The sequence below is a fragment of the Crassostrea angulata genome, chromosome 7 (genome assembly GCF_025612915.1).
Source record: "Crassostrea angulata isolate pt1a10 chromosome 7, ASM2561291v2, whole genome shotgun sequence".
In the NCBI taxonomy this organism is placed as follows: Eukaryota; Metazoa; Mollusca; class Bivalvia; order Ostreida; family Ostreidae; genus Magallana; species Magallana angulata.
In genome coordinates this window covers 46,097,321-46,118,021 of record NC_069117.1, presented here as the reverse complement: position 1 = coordinate 46,118,021, position 20,701 = coordinate 46,097,321, and the positions used below count along the sequence as shown (strand labels likewise).

Genomic DNA, 20,701 nt, shown 5'->3' with positions numbered 1-20,701 from the left:
GTTTTGTCGTGCATGCGACTATTATTATCGGAATTCCAAATGTTTTTATTCTATGTTTAAATCACATTTCTTTGTCCTTCTAAATTGTAGTATCAAACTTCCAAAAATATAAAGGATGAATTACGGAGATAGTAATTTCAACACCCCCTCGATTTTCTTAGTTTCGAATTCGTTTTCAGTATCGAATCAAGTGCCCTCTATTACTTCTGACCGAATATTTTGAGGCGAATTAATTTTAAAAATGTACTAGAGGTACTTGTTAATAGACTTATAAATGAAGAAAGAAAAATAATTGTGGGAATATGTCATTTAAACAAATTTTAATAATATGATCATTATTTTTATCATACCGTTTCCCTGTCAAATTGAAACTGGACTTAAACAGTTTTCATTTGCGTTACTTTATGAAATTGAATTTTCATGAAAACACTCTATAATAGTAACTGATAATAAGTTTTTGCGATTTGCCTTTGTTTTGCCCGTATATCTATAATCAATATATCCAACCAAATAATACTTCTATTGCAGTGAATCGAAACTAGGAAAACTACATGTGGTTCTATTTGAAGTCTTAATTTCATTTAAAGCTCCATTATCATTAAATATGATGCATTATCTTATTAAATGGATTATAATTACTAATTACTAATTATCCACCAAATAGGGGTCAATAATAAACTTTTCACACTTTCGTTTTTTCTGCCTTGCACTTCCGGCAGCTCATATCTGGGTCACCTTTTTAATTTGTAAACAATTAGGTAAATAATCGTGCAAATGTCAAACAACTTCACTCACTGATAGAATATATATTTCTGTATTAAAATTACCTAGCTAGGATTTTTTAAAACCTTATAACTTCGTCTTTCACCAATAATTTTTCTAAAAAATTATTCGATACTGGCAAATATTCGTTACCGGTAAAACGACTGTATATCCAAAACTTCTTGGAGATCAATCTTACAAGCTTTAGGTTTATAGAAAAACTTGTTAACTGGAAGTTGTTGCATTTGATATACATTAATGCAGATTTATATCAAAAATTTTCGAATCAAATTTTTTTTTTTTTAATCTCATCGCAGGGTTTATTTACCTGTGTGATGGTGCCTATTTACCGGTATAAGCAGTTTTCAACCTTTATCTTATACCACAGCCATACATAGGCTTAAGTTTGGATTATTCAAATTTTTATTTCAAATATTAAAAAAAGATTAAATATTCCATACTAAAATATTAACTCTAAATTCATGTATCAAATCTATATTTATACAGGCACTGAAAATTCTATAACTCATTGTATCATAGCACATGCACTGAAAATTCTATAACACATTGCATCATAGCACATGCAACATACATTTTTTTTCCACTGCATGCTTATTTAGAAGCTATCAAAACTTCAGAAAATATTTTAAAAGCCTGTTAGTTCATTGAGAACAATTAGTGTTGACCAACTCTTGCTGGACCAGTTTGATGTTATTTGTGACAGCTGAATGTCCAGCGTGGAGTGTGGCTTGTTTTGATGGGGACGGGTGTGTTAGCACGGCCAGCCTCTGTGACGGACGAGTTCAGTGTAGGGACCGGTCAGATGAACTACTCTGTACAGCAAAGAAAGGTATACATCACACAGAGATGACAACATGCATAACGACTGGACAATCAGATAATCACAGAACTTTGTACTATTTTTTATACCTTAATTTTTTTTGCCCTCGTAATTCAAAGATGTGTCATTTCCTGCAATTGAATGTACATTCTGTTTGCCAAGGGTATATTAAGAACTGATCCTCTCCTCTTTAACTCTTGAGTTGAAGAGGAGAGGTGCAGTTTGTAACCCCATGGCAAACGAAGATATGTGTTTGACAGAAAAAAAGGGGGAGGGGGGTGCTAAAATGTTATTGAATAAAATTTGAGAAGGTTTGTATACCAGTATTTTACTTTAAAAGTGAATTTTGGGCTTTTCCACTTTTCAGCTGATATTCTTCATTGCCATGGTGACATGTTTGTATGTTGGGATGGAGAAGAGTGTATTCCAAGGACACAACTCTGTGATGGTGTGCATGACTGCTCTGATGGATCTGATGAGCACATCTGTGGTGAATATTTTATTTCTGTATGATTTTATATTTACATATTATACCGGTAAACAAACACGCTGCCAACTGCACTGTACAATTTTCACTTGAGTATCAAACGATGGCTTTTATCCCATTGTATTTTTAGAAGTCTGTATTGTCCAAGTTTAGTGCTTTGATAAATAAGATTTGATCATGGTTTCATGGTTGCTCCTCAAATATTTTTTTAAGTACAGGTAGGATTATTTTCAGAACCTCATGAAAGGTGTAGGAGAGAGGGGCTATTTCTGTGTGCCAACAATCAACAGTGTCTGAATACCAGTCGCCTCTGTGACGGAAAGTCGGATTGCTGGGATGGTAGTGATGAGCAAGGAAAATGTGGTGAGAGTAAAACCTCAATCTGGTATACAGCTAGTTTACAACATAAGGGATAACAATAAATTGATATTCACTAAATTGAAGTTTGACAAGTCACAGAAATACAATACCGTATAATGGGTATTTTTTATGTCTTGCTAATTTTTTACTTATTTTTACTAGATTCACGAAAAATTAAACGCGTAAATTTTCACAGAAGTGCATGAAAAAACACAGCACGTAAATTTTCTACATCGTACGTATGAGAGCAATGTTCATGACCTTCAGCTCAGTCCCTGACGCCTGTACATGTAGGTATATTTGAGCGTTTTTGGTCACTTGGTGATAACAGTTCAGATCTTTCTATTTAGTCTCGAGTATTTTTTAAAACAACGTTAGTTGCTAGATTTCAATCACTCAGTCAATAACTATGGCGGGGATACGAAGCTATATTAAACCAGTATCTACAATGCCAAATCCAAATGGATCTCTTTGTGAAATGATTCCAAAGAAAGTTATAACTGCTTTAAATAAATCGGTTGCCACAACTAATTCTCCAATAAGAACACCGAAAAGGGGAAAATATACGAAATACACCGATTCCGATCGTGCCGCTATTGGCAGTGAGAGAAAGAAAAAGAGAGAAAACTTCTGAAATGGAGTTGTCTTTCTTTTTTTCCCGGTAAATCGAACGGAGACGAGCACATGGTGTGCATCAATGATGATACCCAGATTAATAGGAATAAGAAAAGTGTATATCACATATAAAATAAAGGTAAATAAATAAACACACTCATAATTAAGGACTCGTTTACAGTAAAACGATTTTCTGATTTGTATGTGTGTTAACTGTAACTAAGTCACGGTGAAATCCCCCCCCCCCCCCCCCCCCCCCTTTTACAACAGATGATTTTTATTTTTACGAACATGTCCAATTCGTAAAAAAATTACGCATAAAAATTTAAATCGCCCTATTTTAAGACAAATTCGTAAAAAATCACAGCAGTAAAAATTGCCCGTTATACGGTATTTACAGCACTGGGTTAGGATTATTAGAAGTGGACCAACACATATTGTTCTTCAAACCATCAAGCTTGACTACCTAGATTCTTTTACAAGAGATATCCCAATTTAAGGGAACATGATTTATTGAAAAACTCTCCTCCTGTTTTATTGCTTGCTATATGGTCTGATGGCAGGAATCCTATCCAAGACCTGTTTTATCTTTAATATTAATATTGGTGTATTTAATCTTCTTTATGTTTTTTGAAAGATGAGGCTAAGACTGAATGCAGTTCCAACAAATGCCAGCAGATATGTGAAGTTTCACCAGAGGGAGCTAAATGTCGATGTCTCCCAGGATACCTCACTCTACAAAACAGGACTTGTATAGGTATAACAGCATCAAATTTATCCGATAATGATAATTCACTCAATGACAACTTTTAATTTGTGAAGCAGTACATGAATTATGGTTTTAATAAAATGTAAAGCAGAGTTGTTTCCCCTAAAGTAATTGAATCATTGAATGGTACTAACCACAATGCCATTGGGAAATTGAGAAAAGTGCTGTCAGATTTAATAATATTTTTAATGTCAACATATAACAATACATTTAGGCTACTAGATTCCTTTAATTTGAGGTAATAATTTCAAAGTTTTATTCTTTCATCCAAAAACAATACATCGAATTAAGGATACATGTATATTAATGATCAAAATACAATTTACCAAACAGATATAGATGAGTGTAAAGCAGCGGAACCTCCTATATGCAGCCATATTTGTCAGAATTTTCCAGGGAGCTATAATTGTTCTTGTCACCATGGATACAAGCTTACAGATAATGGAAAATGTTCGATTAATGGTAGGTGTCCTGAGTGTCAAAATTTACCCAATTGCTAAATGTTTCATTTCTTGGGACAGAATATAATACATTAATGAAATTATATATTCATCTTTTCCATGATCTTTAATAATAAAGAATACAAGAATTCAATTCCTGGTCAACATACATTTACAATTAACAACTAGATTGCTGTTTTCTTTAAGGTAAAGGCATGGTTAATATTATGCTTCGAAGGTACCGGTTGCTAAATCATCAATTTGGCAAATCAGCAGTTATATTTGACTGACAGAACAACTGTCAAAAAATGTCCCACTTTCACATTTTCTGTACATTCACTTGTAAATTTGCCATTTGATATAGGCTCAACTTAATTCACTGCGACCCATGGGGGACATAGCTAGGGCGGCTACAGTTCCTTTTATATATATTTTATATAGAGAGTAAAGAAAATAGAAAAAATTGCCATGTTTTGAAATTGTATGCATGCAAGTTCAACAAATTTCATTTGTTTATTAGTAAAGGAGTAGAAGCAAGTTTTCCTTAACAGAATCAAAATTTTTTTTTTATTTTTAAGGATCCTTACCTATCTTTCTTTTGGCCCATGGTGGTGAAATCCATGGATATGAAATGTTTCAGAATAGATCAATCTCGTCCAATGCTGCCCATATGTATGTGGAAGAACATGATCATATCAAAGCAATGGGTATCAAATTTGTAATTCTTAAACATGCAGTGATGAAAAATAAATATCAGTGATATTTTTAAAAATATCTGGAATTTTTGAAATCAAATTCTGACATCGTTAAGATTAAATAGCATTGTTCTTTTAGCTTTGGGGCCAAACAAGGTGCTGTACTTTAGTGATGTTGTCCACAAGAAGATTTACTCCTCCCATCTGGATGGGGACTGGAAGGCTCAAGGACAGGAGGTCATTAATGTTGGTAGGTCAAGGTCACAGAAAAAAAATTCAACAAAAGAAAACCTCAAAGTTGTATTTGGATTCGTGAATCAAACGAGATTAAGTACTGTAGATTCCTTCTGTTACTCATGTACAGTACTTAATTCAATGACATCTCTGATTTGTTTCAAATTGCAAGAACAAAAAATCAGTACGTTTTAAACTCATCACAATACTAGCTAGACACTCATGGCATGACAACTAGTGTAATTTATGGCAGACGGCGGATGGTTATTTCAAACACTGCATAAAATCACAAGTGCTGTACTTTTGTTACAATCTTCAATAGTTCACAACTACCAAAAAATTATAGCTGTGAGGGATGGTTTTTGCAATTTTACTTGGATATACTTTGCAAAAAATTGGAAATCTACAGTATGAAGATCATTTATGAAGGCATGTCGAATTTTTTAAAAATTTACCTACAGGGATGTAGATATCTTACTGGTCTGTTGAATTTGAAGTATACACAAGCCTCAGGTATTTTCCTGTACTCTGTTATAGGTCTCCGGAATCCAGAGGGAATGGATGTAGACTGGAGTACCGGACATTTATACATTGCTGACAGTGAGGAGGGGAAGATCCTGGCCTGTCAGGAGAATGGGGACGTTTGTACTGCTGTCGTCACTCACCTAGGCCACCCCAAAGCTCTCAGCATTGACCAAAGAAATAGGTGAATTAAAGTTATATATGTACCTGTGATATAATGTATTCATAACTGATAATAATGTGTATAATAACCGCACAAGGCTGATTAATATATAATATGATGATGTGTGCATTATTTGTTAATAATTGATTCATGTTAATTACATCAAATTTTTTGGATTAATTCTTTATTTGATTCATAAAGGAATGCTGCTAGTGCCAAAGCTTTTTATACACAATGTTGAAGAAATGATCTACAAGTTACATTTAATATTTAGGATGGAAAAAGGATTGTTGTCTGTGTATGTTTTTATAATTGATGTCAACGATCTGGGAATATCTTTGAAACTCATATATTTACATTTTCCAGTGTCTTTGCCTGTGATAACACTACGCATCGATTTTGTACTATATAACCCATAACTTCAAATGATGCCAAATTGAGGCGCCAGTAGGGTTTGCTTATTTATTCTTAAATATTAAATCGTACGATGGCTTAAAATTAGGTCTTGCTTTATTGGACTTGATCACGCCCCAACCAAAATTATCACCTCATAGTACTCGTAGAATGATTTCTTATTCCTTAATAAAAAGTAATTACCGGTAGAAAATTACAATAAGAAAAAAAGGACATTCAATGCAATGTCAAGTTCATTTTAAATTGATTTATTTCAGATATCCTTTGCAATCAAAACATGATCAATAAACATTTGACATAAAAAAGAAGCCTTTATATATATATATTTATATATAGATTATAAGAAAATACTATTGCTCGGTCTGCTTTGTAACCTGTTGTGACTATAAAAAAAAATCTCTCTGGTTGTTTGAGTCCCCTAAAGTGGACCCTTAGTGGGGATAGTGGATTCTATCCTTGTCGACCTCCTCCATAGCCAGGTCCATCTGGTGCTCGTTCTCCTGATCAAATTCCCCATCATCCTCCGGCGTATACTTGCACCACTTGGGGCACTTCTTTCCCATGCACAGTAAAATCGAGATCTTGTTCACAAAATGGTGGCAGTTGTTGGTGTAGAAACTGTAATTCCCAAACTTATCCACGTAGTTCTCTATGCAGCTTCTGATGCAGCCCGGGCTCAGCCTGGTGTAGCCCGCTGGGGTTTTCTCCTTTGTCATGGTGCAGACGTTGCCAAGGTTGGGATAAGTTGTCTTGACTAGAGCAGCGTCTCGCCCAATTCTGTTCCCGAATTCCAGGTACATACCGGCTGTCCAAATCCAGCGGTGGGAGAACTTGAAGGTGAACCGACTTGGTGGTGTGCGGCGATGGCGGTTAAGTCGCCGTATTCCAAAGTTCATGCATGCCAAGTCAGTTTCTCCAAAATAATATGGTATGGCATCCTCTATAAACAAAAGCAAAATATTTTAGAGGATGAATTTTTCACAATTGGCAGCTAGATCTCAGATACTCTGTTGAGTAAAGGTACAAGATATGTTTTCATCGAGAATTGAGAGATAATAAAATGATTTTTGTATTAATTATGTTTGGTCAAAACTAGGAACACTCCATGAAGTCTTTACCATTTTTCAGTTATTAGACAATTTTAAAACTTGAGTATTTTTCAAACAAATCTTCAAAAATGAATTTTTTCCCTTGTTTTTTTTTTCAAATTAAAATAATTGAAGTTATATAGCAATGACTTTGAAGGTCCACAGACTTCTTTGAAATAGTAAAGGTTGACCAACATATTTACACCCCTCTCCTCCCTAAATTGGACTTACTAGAAGCAGGACAGGCTCGGTTATTTCCCCTGGTTGGGTAAACTCCCAGAATAGCACTCTCTGTAATAGTAGTGGTTGTCACATACAGGAAAACCACAGTTGTGAAAACCTGTCATACAAAATAAGAAATATACAACATTATCAATGCAGCTTAAGAATTGCTATTGTGAAAACAAAATTATTTCCTTAAACAGAAAGGTAAAATGTTATGTGATAAATTAATTTGCTCCCATATTTGATTTAGTTTTATCAAATTTTCATTTCTTTGGAATATGGAATAGGAAACATAATAATTCTTTTTAAAAGTATACATCATCTATAATACTGGTAATTAACATATTGATATTGATGTCATTAGTACCAAAATATATTTACCGGTACTCACCAGAAATATCTTAGAAAATGAAAACTTGCTGTTTTGCACATATTTTCCTTTTTTTAAGTTTGGATATAGTTATTTACTTTACCTTCATATTGCTCCAGTGTTGTACCCCACCGCCTCTCAACCAGAGTCTAGGGAAAGACTGGTAGGTTATTTCTTAAAATATCAACTGCCTCTCATTTTAAATTCAAACAGATGGGTTGTCAATTACATGTGGTTTTTTAATCTCTGGGGAGCAAAATTGTAAAACAAAAAGGAGTGGTGACGTGCTTTCCCTGGGGGTCAGTTGAAAGTTTCCAGAGCCTAAATTTTTAAAAAATATTTGTGCTTCATTAAACTCATGCAATTTCAAATCTCTGAGAATAATATGGACTTAACACATTTTCTTTGCCTGTAGCTGAAAGGCCAATAATTATGCATCTTACAACAGGTCATTTACTTACCTGTAAACAAAAAACAAAAGCTGATCATGACTAAAATATTATGTTTAAGATCATGTGTGTTTTATTGTCATTTTGGTAACAGATGGGAGAGTAATTTATGAATTGATTATGAGTTACATAGAATGACTTTGTCTGCATGTCTCTGAGATTAAGATAAATTTATGTATACATAATATTTTTCTCAAGGCAATGATGCTTCTTTACCTATTAAAATTTTTCCTAAAAAAGAAAAGGGTATGACACATACTTACTAATAACTACTAGGGTTTTTCTTTTATGTGTGCATTTGAGATACATCTGTTTCATAAAAGTTTAGTGGATTAGATTGATAGATAGATTTATTTGGTATCATGTCATGTCATCATACATATATAAAACATACACATCGTACATAAGTATACATCATGAATGGACATGATATTTGAAATACACAATATTATAAATATGATACCAGGATGACCTATGAAAGCTTGGAAGCTTATTTCTAATGGGTTCCATTCATAACTTTATAACAAATGTAGCTAACTAAGGCATGTACAGTATAGATCAGACCCAACCTAACACCAGAGCAGACCCCAACTAAGCCCTAGGTTTACTTTTGAGGTTTACTCTGGGTCTGCATTTTTAGCTCACCGAGACGAAGTCAAGGGTAGCTTATGCTATACCCCCGGCGTCAGCGTCGGTGTCGGCGTCCGGACCTGGTTAAAGTTTTTGTTGCAGGTCCTGTATCTAAGCTATTACTTGTCCTATCTTCACCAAACTTGCATGGATGATGCATCTGGACCTACTTATGGACTTTTAAGACTTGGATGCTGAATCTCAGTCCTAAATTTCAGATGCTGGAGGAGGTTAAGGTTGTTGGACCAGGTTAAAGTTTTTGTTGCAGTTGCCCTTTGATAGCAATATCTAAGTTACTGCTGGTCTGTACTTCACCAAACTTGCATGGATGGTGTGTCTTATGATACAGATGCACCTGACAGGCATGGATGCTGAATCTGAGCCATAGGTTGCAGATGCTGGAGGAAGTTAAGGTGTTAATTGCTAGTGCCCTCTGATGATGATATCCTAGTTATTACTGGTCCGAACTTCACCAAACTTGCATGGATGATGCGTTTTATGATACTGATGCACCTGACAGGCTTGAATGCTGAATCTGAGCCATAGGTTACGGATGCTGGATGAGGTTTAGTTTTTTGGAACAGGTCACATGTTTTATAGATGATAGCTTGCATAGTTGATTAAACTTTATGATAAATGAAACGCAGAGGTTGCTTCAGATGCAGAGCCTGATCTCAATTATCAAAGATGCTAAAGAAATCTCCTACCTCACTCAAACCTGCTCGATAGATAGACGTGTTTGTTGATAACTGATATAATGCGATTCCTATGATAAAGTATTGTATGATATGAAACAATATTGTTTAATATGATACAATATAATATCATATGTTATATTATAAAAACTTATATGTTACGATGTGATATTGTATCAATTTTTTTTTATATTTATGATATGATATTGTATCATGATATTGTTATGTATAGTATTGTATATTATGATACAATATTGTATGATATTATATTGTATTATTTATATGTTATTTTATCACATGATACTATTACATAAGATATTGCAAAATATAATATTGTATCCTATGATACAATATTGTATATTCTTTAATATTGTATCATACGATATTGTATAATATGATACTGGTTTATAAATAGGATATATTATCATATCACATGAAATTATATTATATGATATTGTAATCTATATTATTGTATCATATGATACAAATGCATATGCTTTGGCGAGACTCAAAAGTTTGTTACATGCTTCCATACCTTCGTATTGAGTCGAGAAATGTAAACAAAGACGAACAAAGTCATGGATGACGTCACAGTGCACTCGCGCCATATTTCCCGCGATAAATTTAGAGGTGGATCAAACATCTGTAATGAGTGTACTGGCTATTTCAGTATAGTCTGTGATACCTGCCTCCTTGACATATGATTTGTTTTTAATCTTTTTTAATATAGAGATTTTATATATATATACTAGCATGAGCCATACTTTACTGTCATATCGATCCATTTTTAAGCTAATTGTGCATGCATGTACAGTAGGCTGGTAAGTATGTGAGTAGGGGGGAAATAAACAATAGGACATTTTGAACTAAATAAAAAGGAATAAAATGAAACAATAAACAGGTAAAAAAAAAATTATGTAGATATTGCATATAGTCAGACCATTAAATTTTAAAGTGGGAAATTACACACCTACAAACAGGTAACGGGCTCTCTCTCTCTCTCTCTCTCTCTCTCCCTCTCTCTCTCTCTCTCTCTCTCTCTCTGGGTAGGGGGTTGCGCTGTATGTATCATGACCATTAAAATTAGTACCTATGGCATACTCATTGTAGAGCAATACTCTCAAAAAATTTTTGACGTTCGTTGATACCTAAATAAAACTATAAGTTGACAATGATGCAAGGTATGTGTAATTCTTGCTGCGCTTGCCAGAATGGTAGCACCGTAAAACATATTATTATATGATATACATTGTAAATATGATAGGATGCAATATTTAATTTGATATTATATATTGTATTGATTAACATATGAACATATGGTTATCATACAATTTTTTAACAGATGATATATGATATTGTGTCAAAACAGAATCCATGAATATTGAAGATCATAAAATATGATCTTCATATAATATGATAAAGGTGGTCTCATAAAGGAGATGTCTCATAAGGGTGATGTCTCGTCTCGGTGAGCTTTGTAATATGTGATTACCAATGTTGAAAATTTGCGTCCACTCAGGGTTTACTTTGGGTCAACCCAGGGTTTACTTTGGGTTTATTTGAATCTTATCTAACACAGTATGCAGTATCACAGTATAATATACTAGTAATCAAAGTATTGAAAGCCAGGCTCTTTTGATGTGTGATACTACATACTGTGTTAGATAAGATTTGCAAACATTAAAACTCTCTCTCTGTCTCTCTCTGTCTTTCTCTGGATGTTTTTAAATTGACAGAAGTTTTGTAAATTGCAGAATTTTAGGATAATGTATTTTAAAAAAGTATGGAACTATTTTCTATCTGCAGTGTACAAACTCTAGTGCAGTTGCAATACATTAACTGCTTCTGTTAGTGTTTGTGTGGCATGCTTTTGATATCAGATAGCAACTGAATTTTGTGAGCACTAACAAAAACATGTCTGTCAAATCATCAGTAAATTGAATTTTGATACAAGCTTTATAAAATCGACCTCCCATTTCGCCAATGTGCAGCCGAATACCTGAATGCTTTGTAAAGTAGTTTATATGGAGTTAAATGCATTTATGTTCTCAAAATGCATAATCCTATATTGCTGTCTTTAAAACATGTATTCAGTAAAAAATTTAAAAAAAACATATTCCAGTTGGCTTGACAGAGGATGGCTTTCTATGCAATTATTTGGTATAATGGAAGCTTCGTCTTTGACACTGTTTGGTTTTTTGTTTACTTTTGCAGTTGTGCGATTTATAGGAACATTTCTATTATACTTGGCATTTGAAAATCTATGAAATATTGTGTCACTGCATATCATTGTGACCTTACAATGATTTAGCTATATCCTCCACATCAAAACTCAAGAGAGCAGCTTTTAATTCATTTATTGAAACCTGGAGTACAATTCAGTATTTTAAATTACAGATAAACAGAAAATTGATAATAAAAGGTCTGCTAGGTTTATTTCTTGTTTGAAATGTTATGAAGTAAGCTATTTTTGTCATTTAAAAATGATTGGTATCAGTTTTGGAACATTAGGAAGACACCATTCGGGACAAATAACGGATTCACACATGATTTTGGAGATTTTGTTAACAAAATGATGGCAGTTGTTTGTGTACACGTGGTAATTGCCGTATTTATCGGTGTAGTTTTCCACGCAGCCTTTGACGCATTCAGGACTCAGTCGGCTAAATCCGGCTGGTTCTGGTTCAAGGTCCAGTGGACAAACGTCGCCCAGATGTGGAACGTAATAGTTGACCAGTGCAGCATCCTTTCCGATTCTATTTCCAAATTCAAGGAACATGTCAGCATAATAGATCCATCGATGGGTCGGGTTGAAGGTGAATCGGCTTGGTGCATGTCTCTTCATGATGGGGTTCTTCCTATGAAGGCCATACCTCATACACATCAACTCGGTGGTACCGAAGTAGTAGGGAATGGCTCCAGCTTTAAACATAAGATTAAGAGTCTTTGAGGTTTAATACATGTACATTCGTAAATTGAGAGTACATTTTCTTTTTTAAATGATACAATTAAAAGATGGATTTCAGCTATAGATTGAAAATACAATTAACTTACGAACAGGGGGACAGTTTAAAGCATCTCCCCTGGGTAAACCAAACAATAATCCTTCGGATGGAGTGACCCACAGCAAAATTCCCACAGATAGGGCTATCTGAAAGGAAAGTGATGAAAAATGATACAGCAAGGATGCTTATGTATTTCATTTGCATACATTAAAGCATGGATGAACCATATATTGATCATGTAAAGATTGCAAAATAGCAAGGATCCCAAGAATTAAATAAATGGAAATAACTGAATCTGAAAGAGTGCAGATTCTCTGTCCATATTTGACATAAAGATTCACATTTTGTAGTTAAAGTCAGGAGTGTGTGGGTTTAAGAGTTGGAATGAATGATCATAAATCTAGATTTCATAGGATTTCTACTTTTCTATTAGTACATAGTAGCTATTTCCAATGCTGAAAATTGGGTAAATTCTACCATAAGCCATAGAAGTTCAGCTAGCATGTTAACATTTTTTTGGTTAGAGATTTATTTACAACCAATATATTCATAGTTTAGATAAAATAAGTGGAGGTATTTTAAACTGAAGTGTACTAGAAAATTACATTATAAATATGATTACTCACAAAGGTTCATGTACTGTTTTACTGGAAATATACCTTGTCTAATGACATTTTTGCTCTCGTTATTCAGGGGTTTTTTTTGTCAAGTATGATGAAGTATTTTTAATATGCATCACAAAAAAATTGTTAAGATTCTACCAATAAATAAAATTGAGGTGAAATAAAATAAAAGCCTTACTGTGATTCCCATGGTTGCCACTCAATGAAGATGAAGTTTCTTACAGGTAAAAAAAATCTACCTGAACAGTGGGAAAACTCTGAATGAAGCTCTAGGAGATTTTCGTTCTAGTTTTTTTTTTTCTCACCTATAAAGATGATATCTGACCATGTGTTTTATGGATCTTTGCATTCTTTACCATATAACAGTAGGTGTTTAAGGTATTCTGAATAAATTAAGATCATTAGGCAGTGCAATCATTTGAAATATTAAAAGTATATAAATAATAAAGTTTTAAGAAAAAAAATTATTACCTAATATATGAAGCAAATCACAAGTCAGCCACTCTTAAAGATTCCCAACTATTGCATCAGGTTTCTACAAAATATGGTTAACCAAAGGGATGAAAGAAAGTAAATATCTTATTTTCTCGTATACAATGGAGAATCTCTCACTAATTCTTTGCAATTCAACACCCGAATTTCAAAGGTATCATCCTGAAGGTCCTTTTTTCTGTACATGACATCTTGCGACTAAATTAATTTTCATTGAATAATTATGATAGCTGTGAGTGTATTGCAGACATCTTTACTGGTCTGATGCTGGAGAGCCCAGAATGATTGGGAGAGCAGATCTCGATGGCAGGGGGAGGATAAAATTTGTGAGAGACCATGTGGGGCATGTCACAGCAATGGCTGTGGACTTTACAACAAACCGCTTGTACTGGGCAGATATCTTGTTCCACAAGTTGGAGAGTATTGGTCTGAATGGCATGGACAGAAAGGTTTGCAACATTCTCATACCATTGTGGTAGGAGGATAATTTGTGGTAGGAGGGTTAAATTGTGGTAGGAGGGTTAAATAGTGGTAGAAGGGTAAAATTGTGGTATGAGGATGAAAAAATGGTATTAAATAATAATTAAGATTGAGGATAAAATTGTGGTAGGAGGGTGAAATAGTGGAAGAAGGGTAAAATTATGGTAGGAGGGTGAAATTGTCACAGTGGTAGAAGGGTAATATTGTGGGAGAAGGGTAAAATAGTGGCATGAGGGTAAAACTGGTAGAAGGGTAAAATTGTGGTAGGAGGGTGAAATAGTGGTAGGAGGGTAAAATTGTGGTAGAAGGGTAAAATTGTGGTAGAAGGGTAAAATTGTGGTATGATGCTGAAATAGTGGTAAGGGAATGAAAAAATGGTAGGAGGGTAAAATTCTGGTAGGAGGGTTAAATTGTTGTAGGAAAATGAAATAGTGGTATGAGAATGAAATAGTGGTCGGAGGATTAAATTGTGGTAGAAGTGTAAAATTGTGGCTCCATGGAGTACTATGACTTATTTACATTCTTGGTACTTTGATTTTTTCCTGTACATTGTGTTTAAAAGAAAACCACTAGAACTTGAAGTTTTGGGGAAAATCATATATATCTCAATTTCTAGGGGTGAATGTAACAAATCCAAAATACCCTAATTGTTTCTGCCCTATGCATGGTTCCTTGTAGTTTTGCTTTACTGGTACACTTAATTGAAGTGCAATGATTGAAATGAAAATTAATGCATTGAATAAAGTTATAATTATGAAAACTGAAAGTTGTTATTATGATGCCCAAGAATGATTTTGTTTGATACATTAAAAGTCACTGCATCTACAATTTTACTTTACTCTTGATAGATCATTTTGTATGATGACCGTCTAATGGGAGCAGTCAGTATTGCCTTGTTTGAAGATAAGATTTACTGGACCAACCCAAGTCACGGGGTATACTCCGCTAATAAGTTCACAGGCAGAGATGTTCAGGAAGAGCTATCGGAGACGCCTAGCATTGCTTCCTTGATCATAATGCATCCAATGCTGCAAAATGAAGAAATTAAAGGTATCCTATTCATTCAATTACATGTACTATGGAATCATTTAAGTTTGTGGGGAATCATTTAAGTTTGCGGGGACCAATTATGATATTGATTAATTGTGGTTTTTTTTTATAGATTCCGTGAGATGTATATTTCTTAGATTTACTTGTATGCATAAAGAATGACAGTATTTTAAAAAAAATATGGTTGCATGAGGATGGTAATTCATGGGCTAGGGGGTACTCATGAAATCATTGTACTCGTGGGTTCTCTCCGGGTACTTCGGCTTCTTCCCACAACAATAACCCCCTCGCGCTAACATCTGTGCCAACAAGAGACATTAATATAAGTTGTAGAACTTGTTTATCAATCGTTGTAAATTAAATAAAGTTCAGTTTCATGAAATCCACAAAAACTTAGCCACCAGAAATTATAATGACACCCAGTTGTTCTCTTTCATGAAAATCTCCAAGTGCATACAGTTTTTACTTCATATTTAGATCCTGATAAAATGCATGGATATATATATGTAAATGAAGCTTTAGGTGAATCAGGTGCTTATATCTTTGCAGACAACTCTTGTTCTAGTGCAGATTGTTCAGACATGTGTTTGCCAACAAGTGGCCCCGGACATCGGTGCGCTTGTCCTGAGGACAAACATCTGGAAAGTAACAACAGGACTTGCCAAAGTCAGTCAAACTCTTGAATCTCTAAATTCAATGAAGATATGACTATAATTATAGAACCTTGAATGTTAATTATAGCTAGGTTAATACCTGTATACAACTAAAAACAAACAATATTTTTGTCTTATTAGATATAAAGTATATCCTTAATATGATTATAACAAAGGGGTATTGCACATAATATTTGCCTAACAAGGGCAATTGTTATTAAGATATTCCGATTCTTTCTAAAGCGATAAATTTCTCTATCAGTATGGCTCTTGTTAGGAGAGTCATATTTGGAAGCCTGCTTTTATTAAAACACATATGATGATGAATGCTTATTGCTGATTCAGCACCTTCAATTTTCAAGTGCCATTTTTGTCCCCCGCCGCAACGCGGAGTGGGGACATAGAAATGCCGGGCGTCCGTCCGTGTGTCCGTGCGTCCCTCCGTCACACTTTTTTGTAAGCGCTCTCATGCCTACAAATTTTGACGGATTTTCATTAAATTTATACCAAATGTTTATACCACTAATACCTTGGTCAAGTTCGAAAATCAGCCTTGGTCGATAGACTCGATACTAGTACTGCTTGACCGGCGGGGACCCAGGAATTCTATTCTTGTTTCTTGTCCCCCGCCGCAACGAGGAGCGGGGACATAGAAATGCCGGGCGTCCGTGGGTCCGTGCGTCTGTCCGACACACTTTTGTAAGCGCTCTCATGCCTACAAATTTTGACGGATTTTCATTAAATTTATACCAAATGTTTATACCACTATTACCTTGGTCAAGTTCGAAAATCAGCATTTGTCAATACTTTTTGTTGGAGTTATGGGACTTTGACCGCAATAATAACTCTGTTTTATCCAAAAATTGACCTTGTAAGCGCTCTCATGCCTACAAATTTTGACGGATTTTCATTAAATTTATACCAAATGTTTATACCACTATTACCTTGGTCAAGTTCGAAAATCAGCATTAGTCAATAATTTTTGTTGGCGTTATGGGACTTTGACCACAATCATGACTCCGTTTTATCCCAAAATTGACCTTGTAAGCGCTCTCATGCCTACAAATTTTGACGGATTTTCATTAAATTAATACCAAATGTTTATACCACTATTACCTTGGTCAAGTTCGAAAATCAGCGTTAGTCAATACTTTTTGTCGGCGTTATGGGACTTTGACCACAATAATGACTCCGTTTTATCCCAAAATTGACGTTGTAAGCGCTCTCATGCCTACAAATTTAGACGGATTTTCATTTAATTTATACCAAATGTTTATACCACTAATACTTTGGTCAAGTTAAAAAATCAGCATTGGTCGTTACTTTTTGTTGGAGTTATGGGACTTTGACCACAATAATGACTCCGTTTTTTTCCAAAAATTGACCTTGTAAGCGCGCTCATGCCTACAAATTTTGATGGATTTTCATTAAATTTATACCAAATGTTTATACTACTAATACCTTGGTCAAGTTCCTAAATCAGCCTTGGTCGATAGACTCGATACTAGTATACTGCTTGACCGGCGGGGGACCCTGGAATTCTATTCTTGTTTTAAAGTTAAAATTTCATGGCATTATACAAACGAGTACACATGCAAGATTTTAAACTTGTTATATTTTTCTTTGATATTTCCAAAAGCACAAATTAATGACTTTGCTTAAAATAATGAATTATCTTTTTTCACAGTTTATATTGATACAATCTGAACTTGTGGTAATTTCAGTTAGCTTTGAAGTACCAAGAGCATACTTTGGTGCTAGGAAACAAATTCAACAGTTTCCTCTTCTCTCTGTGGGTTACCAAGACAACCTAATTGGAACTGTTATTGAAGAAAACATCGAGAAGATTTCTTCCCTTGATGTCAGTCATAAGCATGGGATCCTGGTCTACAGTGATATCCAACGAGACGTCATAGCAAGAGTCAATATCTCAGACAACATGGGGTTCTCAAAGTTTGTTATCAAGTCCTTCTTTTTTTTTTAGAATTATGACACCATACTACTACATGTATCATACAAACTGTTATAAATTAAGTTAATATATATATTATTATGATAGCTGATATAAAGATTCAATACAATTGAAGCAGGTATGCATGTTACCTTGAGTTGCAGATGTTTACAAAATCTAGCACTTTACAGAAAGATATATAAGGCCAAGAAAATTAATGGTTAGATTCTCATGCCCAAACATACTGATTTTAAGTTATGTACAAAAAGGAAAATAATTGACCTTTTCAAGTTAGCAATTTAAGAGCAATCCGTTTCTTATAGGGGTATTGTACCTTAATAACTACATGCTCACTTGCATTGAACTTTTTTTCAGTGAGAAAATCGTATATTCTAAGGATCTACATTCTGTTGAGAAGTTACAATTAGATGCAGTGACTGGAAATATTTACTGGGTTGATATGGGGAAAGTAAGATCTGATTTCGTTAATCAATATATAACTGCATGCAGGCCTTAATTCATCCTTCTCTGTTTCGATTTGTTCAGCTCTGTCAATGATACTTATTGTTATTAATTAACACACTTTCATTATGACTGGCTTAATGTAGATCAGTCTTTTGTTCTGTTGTTATATTAAAGAAGTCTGATGAGACTTTTAATTCTGTTTGACAGAAAACAGTTGAAGTGGCCAGTCTAAATGGAGAATATCACAGAGTCTTGATTCCTTCCAGCCATTTTGTGCAGAGACTTACATCTTTAGCCGTTGCCATAATGACTGGGTACAAATTTTATTCATCTCTTCCAAGTGTGATTTGGTGAAGTTGATTGATCGAAAAGAAAAAAGTAATCAAAATGATTTTGCAGACACCTGTATTTATCCCTTGTGGGTGTGAATCCCACAATTCTCAGTTGTACACTGGATGGCGTTTCCTGTCTCCCACTATCAGTCGAGGTTTATCATCCCAATGACATTGTACTTTATGAAGGTCGACTATATATAGCTGACGGGGATTACAATGCGGTACAAATATTTTCTGTTGAGGTCCCTGATGGCGGCTATCGTAAAGTTCATTGGCAGTAAGTACTAGTATATATACTACTTTTTTGGCTATAATTGTTATAACAAAGGAAAATTGAATCATTCTCCTAAAAACTGTAGATTCCGTATTTTACGCTAGTACTTAATTCCGCGATCCTGGTGTTTTTGTATTAAAATCGCAAGAATATAAAATCGCAAAAGGGGAACTTTTATCCTAATCTCTTATGATGCACAAATCTCAGAAAATAAAAGTGAGATTTTAAAATCCGCGAGGGATGCTTCTCGTGATTTTGCGCTAAGATTAATTCCTTGCGTTTAATTAGGAATTTACATTAATGGACACCATTCATGATTCAAAACTCAAAACTATCTGTTTGCCCTGTCATGTACATGACCAGAACATAGAGTGTTTCATCCTTTTTTGTGACCTTCAGCCATCACACATTGTGTTTAGTTCAGTTTCAGTACTGCATGCTGATTTTAAAACTATCTTTACTCTAACCTATGGAGTATCTTAAAATGCTCTTATTTTGATCATGTCTAGAATGCTTATTCAAAAGATAGAAATTACATTTGCTTTGATGATAATTTTTCAGGGGGTACAACAGAGATCTGACAAGAATGGCTATCTATAATGATGTTTTGTACTGGACAGAAGACAAAGGAACTAGTTTGTTTTCTGTCAGCTTACGGAATAATCAGGAAGAAACCATTGTGCTCCATGACATTATCCCGTTATCAAGCATTGTAATATGGAATCCAAAACTGACAGGTAAACAAAAAACACTTTGACCAAGTTTATATTTTGAAATTCAAACTATACAGGTATTCTGATCAAAGAAAATAAATGTTTGTAAAATGATTCTAAATCTATATCCTTCTTACCAGAAATCAATTTAAACCCTTTAATACTTTCAATACTTTGATTCTGTGACAAATATTTTGTCTTATGATTTCAGTACTGTACATTAGATGACAGTAGTTTGAATTTAGAACATATCAATATATTTCGTTGTGTCCGTTAATCTAGTAGTGGAGAATGCATGCAGTAGGAACAATGGTGGATGTTCACACTTGTGTCTGCCAGTATCCCAGAATTCTAGAGTGTGTGTGTGTAGCGATGGGTTCCTTCTACAAAAGGACAACACTTCTTGCATTGGTAAGATAGGCTAGTTTGTCTCATAAGACTCACCACTTGATTATATATACATACAGTATTCCTTATGATAATTTTATTTTTCAATCTTTCATTTCAACTCTGACAGAATGTAAAGAGCCCAGTTGCCTCTGTGAGACCTATGGAAATTGCTCGAGCATCCAAACAGGTTAAACTCCAAATACTTCTTTATTCAAATTAATGCATCCATATTGAAATGTATACAGTAGATCAAAAGTGAAAGTTAATGCTTTTATCTGTCGGATTCCAGAGTGTGACGGCCTTGTTTGTGATGTTAGTCGGTGTATTCCATCAGAGGCCATTTGTGATGAAGTACTTGATTGTCAAGATGGGGCAGATGAGGAAAAAAGTCAATGTGACCAGACAATAATAACAGGTGAAAAGAAAATAGTACAGCTAGCTGACCAGTTTGTAACATATATAATCTAAGCTTTAGGGGTGTTTTAATATAATCCGAGACTCCTTTGACTCT

At 34.4% G+C, this 20,701-nt stretch overlaps 2 protein-coding genes and 1 pseudogene across 2 annotated transcripts in view; 1 reads left to right on the top strand and 2 right to left on the bottom strand.

The window, feature by feature from the left end:
• Positions 1 to 20,701, top strand: part of LOC128192354 (low-density lipoprotein receptor-related protein 2-like) — a 33,778-nt gene that overhangs the window by 698 nt on the left and 12,379 nt on the right. Inside the window, exons 2-20 of the mRNA XM_052864962.1 lie at positions 1,487 to 1,612; positions 1,971 to 2,093; positions 2,325 to 2,453; positions 3,703 to 3,822; positions 4,168 to 4,296; positions 4,853 to 4,981; positions 5,109 to 5,219; positions 5,741 to 5,909; positions 14,127 to 14,328; positions 15,208 to 15,409; positions 15,959 to 16,075; positions 17,787 to 18,015; positions 18,389 to 18,482; positions 18,686 to 18,792; positions 18,878 to 19,090; positions 19,649 to 19,824; positions 20,083 to 20,211; positions 20,318 to 20,377; positions 20,480 to 20,605. Coding sequence (XP_052720922.1) covers positions 1,487 to 1,612; positions 1,971 to 2,093; positions 2,325 to 2,453; positions 3,703 to 3,822; positions 4,168 to 4,296; positions 4,853 to 4,981; positions 5,109 to 5,219; positions 5,741 to 5,909; positions 14,127 to 14,328; positions 15,208 to 15,409; positions 15,959 to 16,075; positions 17,787 to 18,015; positions 18,389 to 18,482; positions 18,686 to 18,792; positions 18,878 to 19,090; positions 19,649 to 19,824; positions 20,083 to 20,211; positions 20,318 to 20,377; positions 20,480 to 20,605 — 2,691 coding nt within the window. The remainder of the gene's footprint in view (positions 1 to 1,486; positions 1,613 to 1,970; positions 2,094 to 2,324; positions 2,454 to 3,702; positions 3,823 to 4,167; positions 4,297 to 4,852; positions 4,982 to 5,108; positions 5,220 to 5,740; positions 5,910 to 14,126; positions 14,329 to 15,207; positions 15,410 to 15,958; positions 16,076 to 17,786; positions 18,016 to 18,388; positions 18,483 to 18,685; positions 18,793 to 18,877; positions 19,091 to 19,648; positions 19,825 to 20,082; positions 20,212 to 20,317; positions 20,378 to 20,479; positions 20,606 to 20,701) is intronic.
• On the bottom strand, positions 6,531 to 8,243 carry LOC128192346 (uncharacterized; annotated as a pseudogene).
• On the bottom strand, positions 11,294 to 13,662 carry LOC128192348 (uncharacterized). The gene is made up of 3 exons (XM_052864955.1): positions 13,566 to 13,662; positions 12,814 to 12,910; positions 11,294 to 12,681 (listed from the first exon to the last, which is right to left on the bottom strand). Exons 1-3 carry the CDS (start codon positions 13,575 to 13,577, stop codon positions 12,233 to 12,235), a joined length of 558 nt encoding a protein of 185 aa, XP_052720915.1. The 5' UTR covers positions 13,578 to 13,662; the 3' UTR covers positions 11,294 to 12,232.